This window comes from Equus caballus, chromosome 9 (genome assembly GCF_041296265.1).
Source record: "Equus caballus isolate H_3958 breed thoroughbred chromosome 9, TB-T2T, whole genome shotgun sequence".
Classification (NCBI taxonomy): domain Eukaryota; kingdom Metazoa; phylum Chordata; class Mammalia; order Perissodactyla; family Equidae; genus Equus; species Equus caballus.
The window spans coordinates 76,916,180-76,939,958 of record NC_091692.1 but is presented as its reverse complement, the minus strand read 5'-3'; the positions used below and the strand labels follow the sequence as shown (position 1 = coordinate 76,939,958).

At 38.2% G+C, this 23,779-nt stretch overlaps 1 protein-coding gene across 3 annotated transcripts in view; it reads left to right on the top strand.

The window, feature by feature from the left end:
* Positions 1–23,779, top strand: part of SAMD12 (sterile alpha motif domain containing 12) — a 383,753-nt gene that overhangs the window by 148,713 nt on the left and 211,261 nt on the right. For all 3 annotated transcript variants that reach the window (XR_011421372.1, XM_070221753.1, XM_023648892.2), the window contains exon 3: positions 21,699–21,828. Coding sequence is in view for 2 of the 3 variants with exons in the window: in XM_070221753.1 (XP_070077854.1) it covers positions 21,699–21,828 (130 nt within the window). In the remaining variant the exon portion in view is untranslated. The remainder of the gene's footprint in view (positions 1–21,698; positions 21,829–23,779) is intronic.

Below are 23,779 nucleotides of genomic sequence, written 5' to 3'. Positions count from 1 at the left end.
GCATTGTGATCGGAGATGTTTGTTGTTATTTCAATCTTCTTAAATTTATTGAGCCTTGCCTTGTTTCCCAACATATGGTCTATTCTTGAGAATGTTTTCTGCGCATGTGAGAAGAATGTGTATTCTGCTGTTTTTCAATGGAATGTTCTCTATATGTCATATAAGTCCAACTGGTCTAGCTTTTCACTTAATTCCACTGTTTCCTTGTTGGTTTTCTGTCTGGATGGTCTATCCATTGATGTTAGTGGAGGGTTGAAGTTCCCTACTATTATTGTGTTATTATTAATGTCTTATTTTAGGTTTGTTAATAGTTGCTTTATGAACTTTGGTGCTCCTGTGTTGGGTGCATAGATATTTATAAGTGTTATTTCTTCTTGATGTGATGGCCCTTTGATCCTTATATACTGCACCCCTTTGTCTTTCTTTACATGTCTTATCTTGAATTCTACTTTGTCTGATATAAGTATTGCAACACCTGCTTTCTTTTGTTTGCCGTTAGCTTGGAGTATCATCTTCTATCCCTTCACTCTGAACATGCGTTTGTCTTTAGAGCTGAGATGTGTTTCCTACAGGCAGCATATTGTTGGATCTTGTTCTTTTATCCATCTTACCACTCTATGTCTTTTTATTGGAGAATTCAATCCATTTATGTTTAGGGTGATTATCGATGTATGAGGGCTTAATGCTGCCATTTTATCACTCATTTTCTGGTTCTCCTGAATTTCCTTTGTTTCTCGTCCTGTGTATTTTGGTCTATCAGTTGAGTTAGATAGTTTTTTGTAGTGTGTTTCTTTGTTTTCTCCTTATTTATTATTTGTGTCTCTGTTCTGTTACCGTGAGGTTTGTATTTGAAATCTCTTGGATAACATAGTCCCTTTTCTGATGGCCTCTTATTTCCTTAGACTAAACCGATTCAATCCCTTTCCTCTTTCCCTCCTAAGTGGTTTTTCTCACATCTCATTCCATCTTGTGTTATGAGTTTGTGGTTAAAATGACAAGATTATCTTTGTTTTTGGTGTTTTCCTTCCCTTTGTCTTTAATGCTATATTTGAGTATTTGCTATCCTACTCTGATTCTGTCTACCTATTTATCTCCTTCCTCCGTGATTTGTAACCCCTTTCTCCCTTTTTTTTTTTTTATCAGATATGAGGGCCTTCTTGAAGATTCCATGGTGGGGGTGGTGGTGGCATCTCATGGCTGTGAACTCCCTTGGCTTATGTTTGTCTGGGAAAATTTTTATTTCTCCATCATATCTGAAGGATATTTCCACTGGATTGAGTATTCTTGGCTGAGAATTGTGGTCCTTCAAATATTTGAATATGTCATTCCAGTCTCTCCTAGCCTGTAAGGTTTCTGCAGAGAAATCTGCTGAAAGCCTGATAGGGGTTCCTTTGTAGGTTATTTTCTTCTGCCTTCCTGCCCTTAGTATTCTTTCTTTGTCAGTCACTTTTGCCATTTTCACTATTATATGCCTTGCAGTAGGTCTTTACGTCAACATATTTAGGAGATCCGATAGCTTGTTCCACATGTATTTCCATCTCCTTCCCTAGCTTTGGGAAGCTCTCTGCTTTTATTTCTTTGAACAAGCTTTCTGCTCCATTCTCCTTCTCTTCGCCTTCTTGAATATCTATAATTCTTATGTTGCATTTCCTCATTGAGTTGGCTATTTCCCAGAGACTGTCTTCATTTCTTTTTAGTCTTAGTTATCTCTCCTCCTCTATCTGGAGCATTTCAACTTATCTATCTTCGAGTATGCTGACACGCTCCCCTATGATGTCCACTCAAGCATTCAGAGAGTCCATATTTTGTTTTATTTCTTCCATTGTGTCTTTCATCTCTAATATTTCTGATTGATTCTTCTTTATAGTTTCAATCTCTTTTGTGAAGTAGCTCCTGAACTTGTTGAATTGTTTCTCTACCTTTTAATTTGTTAAGTTTTTTGATGATAGCTATTTTGAATTATTTGTCATTTAGATTACTAATTTCTGTGTTCTCATCACTGATTTCTGGGTACTTGTCATTTCCTTTCTGGTCCGGAGATCTAATATAATGTTTGATATTGCTAGAGGGAGTGGCTCTGTGTTTTCACATCCTGGCATTATTTGGTCATAGTTACTGCCTGTCACTATTGGGTGGGCATCAAGAGCCATGTATTCAGAGCCCTCTGCCTTCAGCTGAGATCCCAGGCACTGGATCCACACTGGGCGGGTGGGAGGAGGGTGCCTTCTCCTGCATGTTATCAGGGTTTTCTTGCTCTGCTCTCACTATCTGCTCTCCTGGGGTGGTGGCTTAATAAGGTCACACCCTGCAAAAGATTTCTCCCTTGTAGAGGGCTTCCCTCTAGGCTGCAAGGGCCCACCTGGGATCCTTGATGTTCCTGCAAATGAACGTTCCCTCCCCCATTCCTTCCCTCTCGGAGGCCTCCCACATTCCCAGATTTTTCTCTTACCTTGCTCCACCTCCTGTGAGGGGGGCTCCAGCCTCTCTACCCACCATCATATGGCTGCGTGGGTCTCTCTTATGTTTTTTGTGTTCTGTTTGTATGTCCTCTGTTGGAGTATGAGTGTCCTTTTTATTGTATGTTGGAGGGGAGAGATTACCAGGAGAACTTACTCTGCCATGGTGCTGATATTACCTTCTCCTGTTTTTCTTGTTCTTAATTGAGCTAACAAATAACAATTTGTTCAAAATAATAAATGCAACAGTGTATTCAATTATGTGTTCATATTTATATATATACTTACGTGTAAGTGGAACAGAATGACAGCAATTATACAAGGGAGGGGAGGAAGGAATAAGGATTATTTTGTTGTTATAAGGTACTTGCACTACCCATGAAGCAGTATGGTATTATTTGAAAGTGGACTTGGATTACTTGTAAATGTATATTTCAAACTCTAAAGGACCACTAAAAAATGTCAAAAAGAAAGAGAGTATAACTGATATGCTAATAAAGAAGAGAAAAAATTATACAAAATACTCAGTTAAAACCAATTATGTCAGAAAATGCATGGAAGACAAATAGGAGCAAAGAACAAAGGCAGTGAATAGAAAACAGGAACAAATATGGTGCATATGAATCTGGCTATATCAGTAATCACTTTGAATGTCAGTGGTCTAAATGCACCAATTAAAATACAGAATTTCTCAGAGGGAATCAAAAAACAAGACTCAACTATATGTTGTCTACAAGAAACCCATGTTAAATATAAAGACATATATAGATTAAAAGTAAATGAATGGGAAGATAAACCATGCCGACACTAATCGAAAGGAAACAGGAATACCTATCTTAACTTCAGACAGAGCAGACTTGAGAGCAAGCAAAGTCATCAGGGATAAAGGGGGACATTATATAATGATAAAGGGGTCAGTTTTCCAAGAAAACATCAGAATCCTTAATGTATATGCACCTAACAAAAGAGTGTCACAACATATCAGGAAAAACTGATAGAACTCCCAAGAGAAATTCATGAATCCACTATTATAGCTGGAGATTTCAACACCTCTCTATCAGAAATGAGGAGATCCAGCAAGAACATAAGGACATGGTTGAACTCAACAATAGCATCAGTCAACTGGATATGATGGACACATATAGACTACTTAATTCAAGAACAGCAGAATATATATTCTTTGCAGGCTCACATGGAACATTAAACAAGATAGACGACATTCTGGGCCATGAAACACACCTCAACAAAACTTAAAAGAATAGAAATTATACAATATATGCTCGTAGACCACCATAGAATAAACCTAGAAATCAATAACAGAAAGATAGTTGGAAAATCTCAGAATATTTGGAGATTAAATGACACACTTCTACATAACACGTAGGTCAAAAAAGAAATCTCAAGATAAACTAAATGTTTTGAACTAAATGAAAATAGAAGTGTAACTTATCAAAATTTGTAATATGAGATGAAAGTAGGTCTTGGAAATTTTAGCATGTATTACTGAATGCCTATATTAGAAAAGGAGAAAAATCTAAAATCAGTCATCTGAACGTTCACCTTAGGAAAGTAGAAAAAGAGAAAATCCAAAGTAAGCAGAAGAAAAGAAATAATAAAAATTAGAGCAGAAATCAATGAAATTGAAAACAAGAAATCAATAGAGAAAATCAGTGAAACCAAAAGCTGATTCACTTAAAAGATCAATAAAATTGATAAGCCTATAGCTAGGTTAATGAAGAAAAAGAAAGGACACAAATTACTAATATCAGAAATGAAATAGGAGACATTACAACAGATCCCATGGACATTAATGCAATAATAATAGAGTTCTATGAATAGTATTCTTTCCCATAAATTTTATAACCTTGCCCATGAATTTTACAACCTACATGAAGTGGACCAATTCCTTGAAAGACACAATTTGCCAAAACTCATACAAGAAGAAATAGACAATCTGAGTAGGCCTATATCTCTTAAAGAAATTGAATCAATAATTAACCTTCCAAAACAGAAAGCCCCGAGCCCAGATGAATTCAATGTGAATTCTATCAAACATTTAAGGAAGAAATTATATCAATTCTCTGCAGTCTTTCACAGGATAAAAGCAGGGGGGCATACTTCCTAAGTCATTCTGTGAGACAAGCATTACCTTAATACCAAAACCAGATAAAAGAAAACTACAGACCAGTATCTCTCACAAACATAGATGCCAAAATCCTCAACAGAGTATTAGTAAATTGAATTCAGCAATGTATAAAAAGAATTAAACACCATGACGATGATCAGAATAGTGAGCCCAGAAACTAGACCCACATAAATATAAACTGATCATTGCCAAAGAAGGAAAGGCAAAACAATGGGGAAAAGACAGTTTCCTCAACAAATGATACTGGAACAACCGGACATCCACATGTCGACAAATGAATCTGGCCTCAGACTTTACACCCTTCACAAAAATTAACTCAAAGAGATCACAAATCTAAATATAAAATTCAAAACTATAAAACTCCTAGAAGATAACATAGGATAAAATCTATATGGTCCTGGGTTTGCTGATTACTTTTTAGATATGACATGGATAAAGGGAGGATCCTTGTAAGAAGTAATTGATATGCTGGATTGCATTAAAATTAAAAATTTCTGCTCTGTGAAAAATGCTATCAATAGAATGAAAAGACAAGCTGCAATCTGGGAGAAAATATTTGCAAAAGACATATCTAATAAAGGCCTGTTCAAAATATACAAAAACTCTTAAAACTCAACAATAAGAAAACAAACAGTTCAGACACCTCAGTAAAGAAGATATACAGATGAATATATTCATAAGCATATGAAAAGATGCTCCACATCATATGTCATCAGGGAAATGAAAATTAAAACAATAAGGGGATACCACTATTTACCTATTAGAATGGCCAAAATCCTGAACACTGACAACACCAAGTGCTGACAAGGATGTGGAGCAACAGGAACTCTCATTTGTTGCTGGTGGAAATGAAAAATGATACAGCCACTTTGAAAGACAGTTTGGCAGTTTCTTACAAAACTAAAGATGCTCTTACCTTGTGATCCAGTTTTCCCAAAGGGGTGAAAACTTATGTCCACATGATAACCTGCACAGATGTTTATAGCAGCTTTATTCATAATTGCCCATACTTGGAAGCAAACAAGATGTCCTTCAGTAGGTAAATGGATTTAAAAAATTGGTGCATTCAGGCAATGTAAAATTATTCATTGCTTAAAAAAAAGCTATCAAGCATGAAAAGACATGAAGGAAACTTAAGGGCATATTTCTAAGTAAAAGAAGCCAATCTGAAAAGGCTATATACTGTATCATTTCAATTATGTGACCCTATGGAAAAGCCAAAATTTTGGATGCAGTAAAAATATCAGTGGTTGCCAGGGATTAGGGAGAAGGGAGGGATGAAGAGACTAAGCACAGAGGGTTTTTAGGGCAGCAAAACTGTTTTATGATACCATAATGGTAGATACCTATCATTATAAATTTGTTGAAACCCTTAGAATGCGCAACACCAAGAATGAACCCTAGTGTAAACTACGGACTTCGGGTAATAATGATGTGTCAATATAGGGTCACCTGTTGTAATGAATTTACCTTTCCAGTGGGGAGTATTGTTAATGGGAATAAACAAATAAATGAAAAACTATCAGATACAATAAGGGTTATAATGCATTACAAATGTGTTGGGGGTTAGTTACGATCTGATGGTCAAGGAAGACAGCCCTGAGGAAATAACGTTTAAACTGAGATCTGAATGACAAACCAAAGCTAGTCATGAGATCATCTCACCAGAAGAGCAGCCTTCCATGACTCGCCCTAAAGTAGGAATGGGCTCTGTGTGTTGCAGGAACAGAAAGAAAACGACAGTGTCTTGGACTTGGTACTTCGAGACCAAGACAAAGAAGAGTTGGAGATGCACTAAGAGAGCGTCTTGCAGGCTGGAGGATGGAGTTTGGCTTATATTATAAGTGCAAGGAGAAGACACGGAGGGACCCCATCAGATTTGCATATTTAGAGGTGTACTCTGATTGAGCTGTGGACAATAGGTTATAGGTGGCAAACATGGAAGTTGGAATATGGAGAGGAGATTATTGACAGTGTCTCAGTGAGAAGTGGTTGCCTTTTGAACTTGGGTGGGAAGGAGTAAAGGTGGAGGTGAGTGCATGGATCTTGCCCATGTTCTCCATTCAGACTTGACAGTGCTGGTATGGATTGTATGTATTTGTATGTTAGGGATGGGGTGATGGAAAATGAGAAAAGAGAGGATGATTACTGGGGCTTGGTCAGTATCTAGCAAGATGTGGAAACACTGATTGGAAGAACAGAGTTGAGGGAAATCATGAATCCTGTTTCGGACATGGTAAGTTTGAAAGTCCTATTGGATGTGCAAGTGAAATATCAAGTAGACAGCCTGTATAAATGAGTCAAAGTTAAAGAGACGGACTGAGGGGGAAGTATAAACTTGAGTGTGATTGACTTAGTGACAATATTTAAAGCCTATGGGGCTTGAAATTACCACAGGGGAGAGTGTAGATAGAGAATGGAAGAGGTTCCAGGGCCAAACCCCAAAGCACACCATTTAGGGGTCAATCATAGGAGAAGCAGGCAAAAAGAGGAGGAGTAGCTAGTGAGTTAGAAAGAAAATCATCAGAGTGAGATGTACAGAAGCAGGAGGAGAAAATATTTCAAGAATAAAGTGTGTCCCCTTGTGTCAGATGCTACCAAGAGGCCACATGAAGGAAAGTGTGATATTGGAAGAAGTGATGTTGGAATTAGCAACCTGAATACCTCAGTGGCTGTGACAAGAGCATGTTTATTGGAAGAATAGGAGGGAAACCTGACAGAGTGACAGCACAAGGTGCTGAAACAGATTCTAACTTCAGATAGTTCTTTTTAGATGTGTTTCTGTGAAGAGGACAGAGAAATGGGACAGAAGCTGGAAGTAGAAGTTAGGAGAGGGAGCTTAAGGGTTTCCAAATATATAGTGGCAAAACCTGGAAAATGTATAAATGTCTACTAATATGGGAATGCTTAAATTATTAGCTTTTAAGTAGAATGCAAGCATATGTGGACATGTATGTAGACATCTTTTGTATGGATAAAGTATGTCACAATAACAATTTTTAAAAATGAGTAAATGTGGAGATCACACACACGAGATGACAAAGTGAGCACAGATGTCTATTCTCTTCCCACTGAGTACCATTTAAAATAATAAAGGAATATAAACATAAGATGGCAATAACAATGAGAATGGAAGGGAGAGGAGATACCGATGTCTTTGACCATAAAATGTCAAAGAGGCTTTAAACTTGGGGACAGGAGTGAGAAACAGGACATAAAACAGGGAATAAGTAAAGAAATGTTAAAGTCTTTTCCTTGCCCCTTTTTGCTTGTAGGAAGAAAGCCCAATAGCCAGTAATTATGCTTCAAGCAAAAAAAAAGTTCTCTTTTTTTAAGTGTCAGATGAATTGAAGCGTATTGTGTTGGTATGAGTGCTCCAGAGTGATGTCATATTCATTGTGGCATTTGGGAAGCATTCTGAGTAAGAGGCCACTCAGGCAACAAGCCCAGTGCAAATATACAGAAATCCAGGTCTGGTCTCCATTGCCTCCTTTTTTTTTTTTAATTAAGAGACAAAGATATAAACCAGATATTTGTAGGAAACCTACAGATAAAGTCAAATATGCACAAAGAGAACTTTTGAAAAATAAAACCCTCCTTTTAAAACTTCAGCATCCTCAAAGAAATTCTAAAACATATTGCATCCATTTAAAAATGCATCCATTAAAAAAAAAAAGTCCTGAATGCTGTGGAAAAAAAAAAAAAAAAGAACGCATCAGAGAATAAGACAGCCCGTGGAAATTAAAATGCAACTTTTGAAATTTTAAAATTTAGTGGATGATTTGCCAGATGAAATTGAGAAAAATCTCCCACCATGTAGAACAGGGGTTGGCAAACTTTTCTAAGAGCCAGAGAGTAACTATTTTCAGCTTTGCAAGCCATTCCATCTCTGTCACAATCATTTGCTCTGGCTTTGTAGTACAAAGGCAAGTAGGCATGGCTGTGTGCCAATAAAACTTTATAAACACGAGTTGCACATAATTTTTACACTTCATAAAATGTTATTCTTCTTTTGATTTTTTTCCTACCATTTAAAAGTATAAAAATCGTTATTAATTAGCTTGTGGACCATAAAAAAATAGGTAGTGGACTTGATTTGGCCCATGGGGCCATATTTAGTTGACCCCTAATGTAGAAGAAAGATACAGATGATATGTAGGGAAAGCAAAGTAAATTGTGGCACGAATTTAAGCAACTGCTGGCATATAATAAAAGAAGATCTTTTTGATTTTCTGTTGGGAAACTTCTTTGAGATTTTCAGCGGATATGACATTGGACTGCTGAGACTGTGGTGTAAGAAAAAATAATCCAAACCAATCGAATTGTCCCAGCATCTGAACAGTATTTACACAGTCACAATAAGGCAAATGCTGCTTATTGATTAACTTCGAATCAATCTGCAGTCATAACATGGCAGATCAGATCAGAGGGTGTAGGACAGAAAACATGTGCTATTAACCTTGAAAATATAAAAATACTGTGGATGACAGAAAGTGGGACTTGAAAGAGATGAACAAGTATAGAAAACATAAAAAGAAGGAAATTAACAAGTATAGAAAAAATGAAAACAAGTCCTTATTTGGAAAATCACATAGATTTAAGTATATTGTTTAAGGTTGAAAAAATAACCAATTAAGAACTAAAGTTAACAATATCAAGAGCAAACCAAAGAGAGGAGAGAAGGAAGCTATCATATGTGTGTTAATTCCTGATCATTCTCACCAGGGTATCTGCAGGTAATTCTCTAAGTCTGATAAATTAAAGGCGCTGAAAATAGAAACCATTAAGAGGTCGCCCCTGGAAATTGCAGCTGGAGTTAGAGAAGGGAAATATTTGAATTAAACCGTGTGTGCGTATGTGTGTTCTACTTCAAAGAAATAATAGTTTCCAGTGAGAAGAGATGGGACAGAATACTGGGGTTTTTCACTATAAGCCGTTTTGTATAACTTTTTCTAAAAAAAGCATGTGCATGCTTTTTTGGATAGCAACAAAATTAAAAATAGGATGATGATAGAAGCATAAAAATTACTTACATTGTTAAGCAACTAAGGATACATAATTTTTTGTTCAGACGGGGATATGGCCTTAAAAACGTGTACATGGACATGGATTCTGGACAAACAGTTTATTAAAGTAAAGGTAATTGTGTTAATGAGAGAAATCCTAGCTAAAATTTTCTTTAATTTGTAAAAGTCAGTATTTTAAAAGTAAATGTAAATTAATATGAAAACTGTTTTTCTGTTATCTCATAAAATTCATCTCACCTCTATTTTGTTCTCTTCCCTATTGTATGTGTGTAGTGAGTTTTCAAATCTCTATCTCAGATTGTCAGAGTATTTTGTCTGAGTTGATCAGTTTATCTGAACTGGAGTTTGTCCCAGCATTAGTCAGCTTGGACTGCCATAACAAAACTCCATAAACTGAGTGGCTTCAACAACAGAAATTTCTTTCTCACAGTTCTAGAGGCTGGAAGGCTGAGCTAGGGTGCCAGCGTGGTTGGGTTCTGGTGAGAGCTCTCTTCTTGGCTTGCAGAAGGCTGCCTTCTTGCTGTGTCCTCACATGGTGGACAGAGAGACAAAGAGCTGTCTGGTGTCTCTTCTTATGTAAGAACATTAATCCTATCAGATCAAGATCCCACCTTATAACCTCAGTTAACCTTAATTACTCTCATAAAGGCCCTATTTCCAAATAGAGTCACGTTGGGGGGGGGTTAGAGCTTCAACACAGATGTTTTGGATAGATGCAAACATTCAGCCCATAACAGCACCCACTGAATTAAGTTGTCATTTGCCTGAATTGAACATGTGGACAAATTGTTTTGCCACCAACAAATTGTGCAGCTGGGGAGTGGCTGTCCATACAGGCTTAACTTTTAATTTTGCACAGGCTTTGCACAGGCTGACCCCTATCTTAACAGATTCTAGAGTTTAGGGGTCTCCCAACCCTGGAGTCCCTACCCTGCCCTTGCTAAATTCAATTGCAGCAACATTTTCTTAATACTTTTTTCTTTTTTCCCCTGAGTGCTAACAGCCTGGTGGCCCCAACTTGGCAAGACCCATCAGCCCTTTCTTTTCTATAAAACCATCCAAAGTAAACACTCAGTCTTTTTATTATTTCGTTTGATCTTCACAACAACTTTGTAAGGTGGGCAGAGAAGGTGGTTCTATTCACACTTTAGTGGTGATGTAATTGAGAGACAGATATCAGCACTGTCCTACTCTACAGTGCAGAAAATGTGCCTCTTGTCACAATAAGGAGAGTGGAAAGAGCCCTGGACTAGGGGTCAGATGACTGGTGCCAGCCCCAGCTCTACCCTTAGCGTACCTGGATTCGAACAAAGGCAGGGTTTATCTTGATCAGATTGATCTTAATTGATTCAAGTAAAGGTTTATTTTGATCAGATTTATCTTAATTGATTCAAGTAAGGAAGCAATCTGGCACTGGGAACCTCAGTAAGATAGCTCACATCTTCTTTTCCCTTATGTCCATCAAACCAGAGTGAGATCAGGAAGTGAGCATGGAGTTTGAATTCACTAGCAGTGTGGCCTTGGATGAGTCACTTCGCCTCTCTAAGCCTGCTTCTCTGTAAACTGGAAGTAATAACTACTTTGTAGGTTGTTGAGAAGATTAAAAATGATTTATCTAAAGTACTCAAAACAATTCTTTCCATAGGCTGTGTTACAAAATTGTATCTAATATTATATCTGGAATGGCATTAATAAGCTCTTCTGCCACATTCCCAAGCATGATTGGGGCAGACTTGACCAGGCATGTTCTCATAGTGATTTCAGAGGAGCAAGAAAGAGTGTACCACATGAAAGAAAGGCCTCTTGAGAACTCAGCTCAGACCTGGCCCATCCTCACCACCCTGTTGTTCTTTTATTCTTTTGCCCCACTCCCAGACTCAAAACATGTAGAAATAGATGCCACCTTATGGCTGAAGGACCTCCTGGTGTTGCAGAGTGTAATTTTGCACTAAGGGCTTTTTTTGTTTTGTTTTGTTTTTTCGCTGAGGAAGAGTTAACATCCGTGCCAGTCTTCCTCTATTTTTTAGTAGGTGGACTACCAGCACGGCATGGCCACTAACAGAGTGGTAATGTAGGTCCACACCTGGGAACCACACCTGGGCCTCTGCAGAGCTTAACCACTAGGCCACTAGGGCTGGCCAGCACTGAGGCCATTTTTGTTAACAACCTACCATGTTGTTATTCCAAAGGAATTGTCATAGAAATATGTAATGATGATGATCAGTAACCATTTTTATGGTTCATATTTTTTTTGCTTTTGTCATGCTTTCATTCATCCAACATTTGCACAGGGTATTCCCTTAAGGTACATGCTCAGAGCGCATGTGCGCCTTTGTGCCTTGCACGCATAGCATCTCCCGTAGGTTCTGCTCATCTGGGCAGATGAGTGATGGATTTTCCTGCTGTGCTAAGGAAGAGCAGACACAAAGTACAGTGTGATCCTCTCCCTCCGTATTTCTCTTGACAGGCACAACAATCTGGGCTGATAGGAAAAGCAGGCCTTGATATCCAGGTCACCGGGATGCCAGAGACATCTTGTTTTCTCTTGACTGCCTGGGCACGTCTGTTTATTCCCTCTATGAGGTTTTACTGTTAGAAATTTTGATGCCCAGCAGCGTCCATTTGAGAGAGAGCAGATTTTACCAGCGTTCCATGCAAGCATCCGATTCACAGCTTGTGAGCAGTAGAGTCTACACATCTGGATGGTGCACCTTTATAAATAGCTCCATCAGGTGGCTGGGGAATCCGGGCTGTATCTGTGGTGTGGCATTAGGACACTTTGTGCATGACTGTCCCTGAAGACAAAGAAGAGCAGACTCTGAGTCGGAGGGAACCCAGTGCCATGGCTGAATGTTGTGTAGTTGCAGCAAAGCCCAACCTGAATGAGGAGCATCCCTTTGCCTCTCCTCATTTGGTACCTTTCTCTTTCCATTTACTTCCCTTTTTCCATCTTTTCTTCTAGTTCCTATGCCTACCTTGTCCACTGGTGCCTTTTAATCTTCCTTCTTTCTTATCAGCTGTTTTTCTTTGGGTCTTAGCTCATCACACCTAACATCATGTCAGAATGCCTGCCACTCATCTCCAGTCAGCTGGACTCCAAAGACTTCCTGTTTCTGCTGCGCTATTGCTTACCCAAGTCAGGCTTGGGAATCCAGCATTGGGAGAGCGTATTAATGCCATTCAAGAGATACGAAGGGATACTTTCCTGAACACATAGGATATGGCAGGCACTTCTAAAGTGCTTTAGATAAACCATTTCTAATCCTTCCACAATTGACAAGGTAGGTATTATTTCCAGTGTTTTGAGGAACACATTTAGAATGGTTCAGTGACCTGCCCAAGATCACAGTGCTAGTGAATGCCAGAGCTGGCCTCCAGTCCAGGTCTGGGTGATTCCAAATGCCAAAGCTTGTTTCATTACATCACTCTCTGTGTCATTCAGAAATGAAAAAATTGAGGATCAGAAATGTAAGTTATCTTGCTAAGAATTATAGTGCTAGAATATCGCTCATTTTTAGCTCAATATAAGAGAAATCTAATGGGAGGAAAAGCTGTTTTAGTTTCAACCTAGGAATGTTAAGAGCACAACTGGGACTTGAAGCAGTTTTCTGACACTCAAGTATAATATATAAGGATAGACCAGACAGTTCTTTCATTCATTCACTGTTGAGTGCCTGCTGTGTGCCAGGCGCTGTTCTAAAGTTTGGAATTTTTCACAAAATAAGAAAGATTCCTACCCTTGTGGAGGTCACAAGCCAGTTGGAAGAGACAGATAATAAACAATAGACAAAATGAATGAAGTGTTAGCGTATTAGATGATACTTGCTATGGAGAAGGAAGCAGTGGAACAAGGTAATGGGAATCGAAAGCGCCAGAGGGAGGAGTGTTGCATTTTAAAAGGGAGACAGGATAGGACTTACTGAGGAGGTAAGATTTGAGCAAAGTCTTGAAGGAAGTGAGGAAATTAGACATGTAGGTTTCTGAGAGAACACTCCAGGCAAAATAAGAAGTGGGTATGGTTGGCATTTGTGAGCAACAGCAAGAAGGCTAGTATAGTGGGAGCAGAATGTATTACAGAAAGAACGGTGAAGGTATCTAGATTGCTTGAGGCATGGTAAGCCATTTTAAAGATTTAAAATAAGGGCAAGAGAGAAGCAGAATTAGGTTCAGGAGGTACCCAGCTGAAGTAATCTAGGTGTGACACGATAGTCTTTCTCATCAGGATTGTAGCAATGTTGGTGAGCAAAAGAGATTGGAGTTTGCATATATTTGAAGGTAGACCCCTCAGGTTTTCCCAGTAGATTAGATGTGGAATACTAGAGAAAGAGAGGAATCTATGACGAATTCAAGATTTGGGGCTTCACCAACAGGAAGTACAGAGTTTCTCCCAAATGAGTTGTAGAAGGCAGTTTTCAGAGAAAAAACAGGAGGTCAGTTTTGGGCATGTTGAATTTGAAATGTTTACTACATATGCAAACAGAACTGTGAAGTCATCAGTTGTGCACATGATTCTTTAGTTTGGAGAGAAGACTGGGCTGGAGATAATTTGGGATTTATCAGCATATATTTACATATATGTTAAAAATTTTAAAAAAAGGGCATGAGACCCAGTGGAGAGCACCAATGTGATGTGTGAAATGGAAATCACTGCAGTGGGTGGTGAGATTTGTCTGGCATCTCACCAAAGATGACTCAAGAATCAGAAAAATGATGGAAATCTGATTTTGTCTTCAATACAAAAGACTATTTTAAACATTAGAGTTTATTAGCAATGGAATGGCCTGTTTCACAGGATGCATTTTCTGATGCTGTGAATTTTCAGGGAAAGCCTTAAATCTAGATCATCGTTTTCCCAAATTTTGTGTGCCTCCAAAAGAAAAAAATAATTATTTTCAATTTGGGGCTTAAGATTTTATCTTTATTTATCCAAGTAAAGTTGTTTACACATGTGCGCACACACCCTGGTATATTCATCATGGTGCAGGTTTACTAACCACCATTTTAGATGTTTTAAAGTGGATCAGATTCTTGTCTTAGCTTTAAACTTGAACCCACTGACCATTTAGATTCTTTCAAACTTTCCATTTCTTTGAGTTTGTGGTTTTGAGCATTTAGGAATAAAAAAAGGCCATCGCTAAACTTGGATATGGACGAATTAAGGAAAAAAATTATATCAGGCCAAATTTGTCTTTTCCTTTTTTCTTTTAATGACGCCACCACAACGATGTCTTAAAACAGTGGTTCTCAAACTTAGTCCCAGGACCCTCTTGTACTCTTAAAAGTTATTGAAGACATCAAAGAGCTTTTGTTTACTATGGATAGTGCAAATATAGAACAAGCAATACATTGGTTAATAAGGATCTCATATGATGGATTCAAACCTGCAAAATATAATTGAGATTCATTAAAATCTACTTTCAAGATAAGAGAGCCCTAGTTTTACTGAAATTAATTTGAAGAAGACTCAAAGCTTTGGATTTTCTCTAAGTTCGGTACGAGCCAATGATGTAACTTGGTAATGATAAAGGTTTAGGGTTCAATAATATATTTCACTTTTGTAATCAGTACATTTAGGACACTGGCTTTTGAAGGAAATATTAATAAGCTACAATGCCCTGTGGAGGAGACTGGAAAGTAATAGATCTAAAATAGATGTCATATGAAGAACAGTTGAAGAAACTAATAATACCACATTGTGTACTTGGAAAAATTACTAATGTTGCTTACCTGTTACCACTACTTAGGGGTGCTCGACTGCTCAGAAGAGATGAACATTACAAATTAGGAAGCATGAACTGATCCAGGTGATATTAAAGCAGTAGGTAAAGATGAGAAAATGTGAAATAACATTACATATATTTATCTTTCATTCGTGCAAGAGGAAATGTGTTCAACTTTTACCTGGAAACTTTCTAGCTGTGAAATCTCTTCTCTTTGGGAGGCATGAAGTTTAATAGCTTCATTCATCCTAGGATATTTTGGTCCAAACCCAGGAATGACCAAGTGGATCTCATAAGCAACCCTGGAAACAGAATACAATAGAAGAGGTAGCTTTTAAAATTTTTCTAACCACCTCTTCCCATGAAGGAGTTAAGATGAAAGAAGAGGGCATTATTAGTATTTAGAAATTAACTAATTCATGTTGTCATAATAGCAAGATTTATATAATAGGACAGAACTCTAATGGGCATAAAAAAAGTTGAACATTTTGGAAAGGGAATCGGGAAAGGAATTTTAGGTGCGGTCTAACTCGTTAAGATTGGAATGGAATTATTTAATTTTTTTAAAATTTAATATCAAAAGTACACTGGTACAAAATTAGAATTGTTTTCTCTCTGTTTAAAGGACAAAGTTTTATTAGTCAGTTGACCTCTTGATAAGAGATTGAAATTTTTTTTAACTTTTTGGGTAATCTGTCTAGACAGCAAAGGTTTTGTGTCTTACTAAAATTATGTGCTGTGCTTCACATTGTCTTTATCATGTCCTTGATTACTTAAGAAAACCTAGTCTTCTCAATATTAAAACAGCTAAGTTTTGTTCACAACTCTGTAAGCTTCTGTATTTAACACCTTCTATTGTCTCTTGGGCTAAATAAATATTATTTCATTAAAAAATTTTAATGAATTCAACTGCCAAGTATTCTGTGAACCAGCCCATCCTTCCTGATATTTAGAGGTCCCCTTTTGGGTGAACAAACATCAAAAGCTGCCAAAGTAGACGTCAGTGGTTTGTTGTATGTGTGTTTTTCCTCCCCCTCCTCTCTTCTTCTTCTTCCCCTTTTCTCCATTCTTTCTCCAATCTTGAGTAAGAATATACAGTGGAAGCCAATAAAAGAGAGGACTCTGGAACTAAAGAAAAGACAATGTGGGATGATAAGGGAAGAAGGAGGCAAGGTTTAGAACTTGCAAATACTTGATTATAAAATGAGATGCTTGTAAGTATGTTTACTATTTTCTGATAATTGGTCATAAAGCTCACTATATCCTGCCAGTGGATATAAACAATCAATGCATTCTCTATTTTTTCACAGTCAACCCACTGGGCCTCAGGCAGCTTACCTAGTTAAGAGTTTGTACAGCCTTTGGGAGCTTAAAGTTGCGGTATTCTCTTATAAATCCAACCCCAGTAAATTAAAAGGGAATTTAGATTGCAAAACAGTTAACGGATAATTGAATTACAAAATAAAACTTAACTTTAAAAGCAGTTCGTAATATAGTCTTTCAATATGAAAACTTCTGTAGAGTTTTTTATTACCTAGCAGAAAATCTTCAAGTTTATGTTAACTTAAAACTTGAGTTCTTTCCAGTTAAATATAAATCAAAAGTTACTATAAAACATAGCTGAAATTATTGTATATGGTTAAATTAAAATAGGAATCATTTTTTAAAAAAATAATAAGAATTTGCAAACAACCCTTCCCGATGTGTCTTTTGTATAAAGTGAGATCTTCCTGTGAAATAGAAATTAAAGGCTTTAGAAATGTGCTTTCAGGTTATCTATAGAAAGGCAAGAACCACTTCAGAAAAGAAATGCCTGGAATTCTGCTCAGTGTCACAGTATGTAGGGGTTAAGATAACAAACTGCCTCGGGCCTCTTTCAGGGCAACAAAACAAACCAAAATTGTCTTCAGGGTGTAAACCCAGAGAATGATGTACCCAAACATGGAGAAAGAGAACTGGGGCAAATGTTTTTTTTAATGTTTGCCTTTGGGCAGGATTTTTTTTATTAGTTTATTGTTTTTAATGAATATGAAATACTATCTCTTTGTTTGATAAACTGTTATTATTTTGTTTTAGGCTCCTACTGTGGGAAAAAAACCCCACACAGCATGTTAGAGAAAATTTTCATCTAGAGTTGAGTATAAAGAGAGGTGTGAGTGTTGGGTCGCAGAGAAAAGGAAGGTGGTTGAAATAACATGGTGGAGCTGTTAAAATTTGATAACTCTGCACCTCCCACTGGAACAATATGATAAAAAGATTTATGTAAATTTAACGTATACTTGTTCCAAATTGCACATAGAAATAAAGTTAAAACTCTTTAGAGGATCAGGTTATAGCATTCACTCCCAAAACTTGATGGCTGTTGGGTGTGAGGGTATCATGATAGAAGGAAAAGTAAGTGAGGTTGAGCTGGGGTGCTACACAAAGACAAGTTCAGGCAGAACAAATGAAAGTCTGATCTGAGAATCCAAAAAGCAGCAGCAGACTGCGGGAACTGGAATCATTATGGATATTAGCAAGTTAATGTGTAGCAAACTAAGAAAAATTTCATAATAAAGCCAAGGCTAAGAATCAACTGATAAATGGGACCAGTACTTGTATCACTATCTGATTAAGAAGAGACAAACAGTGCTTATAAATGGTAGAAATCTTTATCTCTCCCAATTTTATTATACTGGTTTACATGGAGACATATCCCTGTAGGGTCATACAGTCTGAAAAATCTGCCTAAAGTGTTGAGTTTTCTGCTGTTCAAGCAAGTGATACAAATTACTGCTTAGAGTGTATTCTGAAGGAAAAGTGAAGCAGCTCCTTGAGTGTTAGCCTCAGAACACCTTAATTATGATGAAAGGAAATTTATAACAAAAGCATGCATGGTGAGCTGGTGAGGATGCGTTCTAAGTTTGTTACCAAACCAAAATGGGTTTGCTTCTTGATGAGTTGAAATCAAAGCCTTCACCAGAAGTAGTTGTCACACAAAGTAAAATTTATTTGCAGCAAATGAGGAGTCCAGGGGAATCACTTCCAAAGCCGTGGCTCTCTGAGCAAGGGGAAAGCAGGAGCCTTTTATTTTCGATGGGGAATGAATATTCAAAAGGGAAGTTTCCTCATCACACATAGAGGTGGGTAATCGTTCACACAGGTGCAGTTTGAAAACATGCTTCCACATGTGTCACATCTTATGGTAATAAGGCTTAAGCTCCTCCTGGGGTGGAAATCTTAGCATTAAAATGAAGCAAAGGTAACTTTTAGACAAAGCTCAGCCTATCTGCACAGGTGTCACTCTTGTAATGGGGTTTGGACTGGTTCAGGGTGGTTGATGATTGCATCTCTTAACATAACTAAAAAACAGCTTTGAGAAACTAAGTGCTTTTGAAACCTCCTTTGAGTTACTAGGGAAATTAGTTTTCAGTGACAAGTTGACTTCGCATGTTTGGGTTAATCTCCCCCAGATCTCCAGTTGAATGGGTTTGTCTTGGTGCTGAGAGAGCTCTGTTTCCTAGGAAATGAGCAAGGTAAAGAATGACCTTCCAGGAAGTTTAGTATATTGATGTATAAGCAACTTTATCCTCTTTCCTTTCCCTTCCTGATTTACAGCCTCTGTGACTGGTTTATGGGGGTTTTCTAAAAGATGTGATTAGCTTCACTTGCAAGAAACTTGCGAGGGGTTTCAGGGTAATGATGTGTCAGCTTTGAACTCATTCAACTCATCTGAAGGAAAATTTTTAGAGCAGGAAGGAGACAGATTCAGAGGTGCTGACTTGTGAAACTTGGTGGAAAGTGCATTTCCAGCTAAAAGAGCCAAAAGTCTAGCTTCCTAATCATGCAAAGGAAAGGAGGGTGATAACAGGCAAAAAGGAGAAAACTAAATAACAAAAGATTTACTGGCTTGTATCATCTATGCCAGAGGTCCTCCTCTCTCATAAAATGAAGAAAGCAATTGATATGGTTGCACACAGAGGTTAGAGGGAAGATGACTGGCAGCCTGACTCAAGGATGTAGGGTGGAAGGAAGAGGCTGACAAGTTTGATTAGGAGCCATGAGAGCACAACACACAGTGGGTGGAGATCAGCAAAGACCAGACTTGAAATTCACTGCTGATTAAATAAATAGTAAAGCAGATGTGTGAGCCCAGACTCAGTGAGAATGGTTTCATTTCATTAATTCATTCCCTTATTCATTGTGGTTGCATAGAGCATCTGTTAAATGCAGGGCACTCTGAGGAGCACAGATGTAACAGTTCTATCCTCACTGAGCATATAACTTAGTGTTCCAGTTATGGTGTTGCAAAACAAATTGCCCCAAAACTTAGTGGTGGGAGACAACTGTTTACGATGCTTGTGGATTATATGGGTCAGGAGTTCACCTGAGGCACAGTGGGGATGGTTTGTCTCTGCATCATGGTGTCTGGGGGCCTCAGCTGGAAGATTCAAAGGCTGGTGGCTAGAATCATCTGAAGCTTATTTACTTGTTTTCTGATGGTTGGTGGGATTGGTGGTGGCTGTTAGCTGAGAACTTAGCTGTGGCATTAGCCAAAACTCCTACACATGGTCTGGGCTTCCTCACAATATAGTGGTTGGGTTGCAAAGGTGAGTGCCAGAGAGAGTGAGCTAGGCATAAGCTGTATCTTTTTAATAACCTAGCCTCAGAAGTGACATAGATAGCATCAATTCTCTTGGACTCTATTGGCCAGTACCATCACAGACCCTGCTGAAATTCAAGGGGAGGGAATATCAACCCCAAATATCAGTGGAAGAAGGCCAGTCACAATGAACACAAAGCAGATATGTATGTATGTGTATATATGTACACATATAAAATCATCTTTGGAAAGTGTAATGTACCATACTTCATAAGAGTGAAAGGAAAAAGTTACCTGATCACAAAGTAAAAAGTGATTAAGTACTAGAGTTTGTGACTATTTTGTAAGTGATGGCCCAAAGAATCATACAAGTGGAAATAGACCAATAAAAAATAACACCTGAGCACTGTTTTCTAAACTCGAATCACATACGTATCACTTCCACTAGTTTTACTATTATCTTGTTACCATCTGTCCTATTATCTTAATTTTTTTCTTTAAATTAGCCTGTTATTCAAATTTTTTAAAAGCAAACTATCTATTACTACCAAAAATAAAACTTATTTTTCTCCATAATTAGTTTGCCATAAAATAAAAGCAACCTTAAATATAATAAAACAAGACAGTTGTTAGATGTTAGATCTATCGCTTTCCGATAAAGGTTCTGAGGCCGAAGTGAGCCCTCTCTTTGTCAAAAAAACATGTTAGCAGATGTTAGAAAGATGTTAAATCACGCTCATGAAAAACTGAGGTTCTCCCTTTTGCTTTAATCTGAAAGATTGAAAGAGAATGATCCCTAGTGAAAAGGTCAGTGATATTTAAGGCCAGATCTGTTCACCCTTTGGCAGCATCCTTTAAAGAGCTATCAATATTATGATCCTACTTTGTTGGCAAACACTGATTGAGAATGATAAAAGTTATAGATAGCTTTTATCTGCCTCAGCCAAGTTCCTGGGATCCATGAGGAAGACCAGCATCTAGCACAGAGCTGGTGCTTGTTAATGAATGAATGTATTTGTAACCTGCCATCTGTCAAAGGCTGGGTCCTGTGCACCTCTATGTTTTGTTTTATTTTGTGAAAACACCTCCCTGAAAGATCCAGTGAACAATAAGAGGCCTTGGCTAGTTGGCTTCTGCATGAAGTCTAGCTACCCTATTATCTTATTACCATTCCCCACATGCTGGGAGAATTGACTTTTTGCTTCCCCACTGTGGCATAACTAATTCCTAGACTTTACAGGACCAGCCTAAGTCCAGAGCCCCCAGGCTGACTTGCACTGCTCAGGATGCAGGTGTCTAAATCCTATAACAGTCATTCCTAAATGAACTATTAGCACCTGCTGGGCCCAGTTGTACTGGGCCCTAGAGATACCAGAGGACAACAAGAAATGGACACTTTCTTGGAATACAGAGAAAGGCCACTTGGGAGCAGCTATTTCGTCCCTAAAATCTAATTAATTGCTTAGCAACTGCATTGTCTTGTTGTTAATGTTTTCTGATGAACTCTCTACTTCCTGGGGAGTTTTTCCCAGGAGAGATGACAACTTGAGAAGGAGTGTGGTTTTCATGGCCTTCTCCAGCTCAACGTTTTCTTGTTTTCAGGGGTGTGGAGAAGGTCTGTAGAATGAGGGAGAGGATAAGAGCCAGACATTTATCTTCAGGGAATCCAACTTGTAGCCTTCACCCTACTCTAGGACTTCTAACAGTAGTGCTTTTCTAGGCATGGGGCTGGCGTTAACAGACCTTATTTTCGTTCTTTATTTGTAGTCGGCTACGGTGAAGCTGTCAAAACCTGTGGCTCTGTGGACTCAGCAGGATGTCTGCAAGTGGTTGAAGAAACATTGTCCAAATCAGTATCAGATCTACAGCGAGTCATTCAAACAGCATGACATAACGGGTAAAGTATGCAGTATCCAAAATATTTCACTCCCTCTCACGTTCCCATCACCATGGCCTTTCCCATACCCTTACCATGAAACAGCATCATCCTGCTGAAATTTTCTGCCCTGAGTTTACTTTAAAAGGGATGATAAATTCCAGAACCATGTGAGCCATGCTCCTTAACAAGCATAAATGGTTATCATAGAGAAGCATCGATTTTGAGAGTCCAGTAGAGAAGTATGTGGGAATCAGGGTAAGGGGTTAGGAGATTCTAGAGAAAATAAGAGTGTACCAATCCTAGAGGAAAGAAAGGGAGGAAGTCTTTCAGAGTAACTTGGTTACAGGATCAGTAGGTGGATGTTCTAAGTAGAAAAGATTTCTGAATAGGAAAATTATGAGGTGAATATACTAATATTAACCCACTGCCCCTAAAATGAATACCTTCAAAGCGCAAATTAAGACTCCATTTAGACCAAGGAGCTTTGAGTATTATCTGTGGAAGCACTTGGAAGCAGAAAAGATGACAGTGTAATGAACTATATGTAAAAGGCCTTAGGATCAAATCTCTCAATTGGAGGATGGGATGGGCATCAGGGAGTGGATGGGTCCACCGTGGGAGCCCGTCAGAGGAAGGGGGTCTTTTCCAGACTTCCCCGCCCTGCTGCCCTGAGATTCTGCTTATGTGTGGTTAGCATTCCTCCCTCTCTCCTCCTTTGCAAATGCTGTGTTGAAAGATAGGACTGAAGAACCTGCTCTGTGCACCAAAACTGTGCTTCAGTGGGAAAAGTGTAAAATCCTGATTCTATTCCAGAGTCTTCATTTTCTTCTAAGAGAAAACTGATACTCTAGTGGGAAAGTGACTTGCTCTTGAGTAGCTCAGCACTCTAGATGCCAAGCCTCTTTTTAAACTCATACTTTCTATCTTTAGAAATTGTGATTAATCTCTCTATATTCTATTCACCCTGTTACTTTGAAAGGAGCACGTTAAGCTGAAAGTATTTATTTTTGCAGTTCAGTACTTACTCTGTAGCTTTCAGATCTGGGCAAGACCACACCTCCTTAGGGCAGGACTTCATGGGTGATTTTCAAAGTGTGTTCCATGGAGCCCTTGGGTGCACTAGAGGCTGCTAAAGGGGCAAGATTTGGGTTGAGATGAGTATGTCGACCAAAGCCACTCCTTTTATGTCTGTTTTACATATTCAAATTGTACAGGCAACTTGATTTGGATAAAAGGGTTCTAATACTAAATAATGTTTAAAAAAACACTGAACTAGATTATCATAGATTCCTGCTGACCGAGTTGGTAATGTTTAAATATATAAGGAACACACTCAAGTGCATCTCAAGCTGAGTTAACAGAATGAAATCCTCCTAATTTAAGTATTAAAATGGTCTTTACTGCCCTTTCTTTCTGATTCCAACTACAGATAATGGCCCTTTTGGATGAAATTCCTGAAATCCTGAAGGCAGTGTCATTACTTAGCTTAGATTCTAAGTGTCTAGGTTTTTTTCTTAGTCCCTCCCATAAGAATATAAGAAAATTCTATACAGAGTCAGTCATTTCACCCCGAAAAGTAATCAATCAGTAACCATTTCGTTGATTACGGTAGCCTTCATTGGATAGTGTCTGCTTAATGTTTCTTAATGCCTGGGTGATAGTAATGGCAAAGCCTTTCTCATGATCTTATTTGAAAGTAGTGTTATCTTTTATTAGGGATGAGAGTTACGAGATACTCTTGAGGGAAGGGTGAGCATTTATAATGGTTTGAAGAGGGTGAGCATTACGCCCCGCAGAAATAAAGATCTCATGCTTCAATGCTTATGGAGTAAATGGTACTACTTCCCAAGGCTTTCTGCTAAGTGACATGAGGAAAGGGGGTTTCAAACAGCTGTCATATTGCTTTTGGTAGTACACTTGGTCTCCATGAGACATTGCTGGTGTTGGTAAATTGCAACCTTCTTGGGAT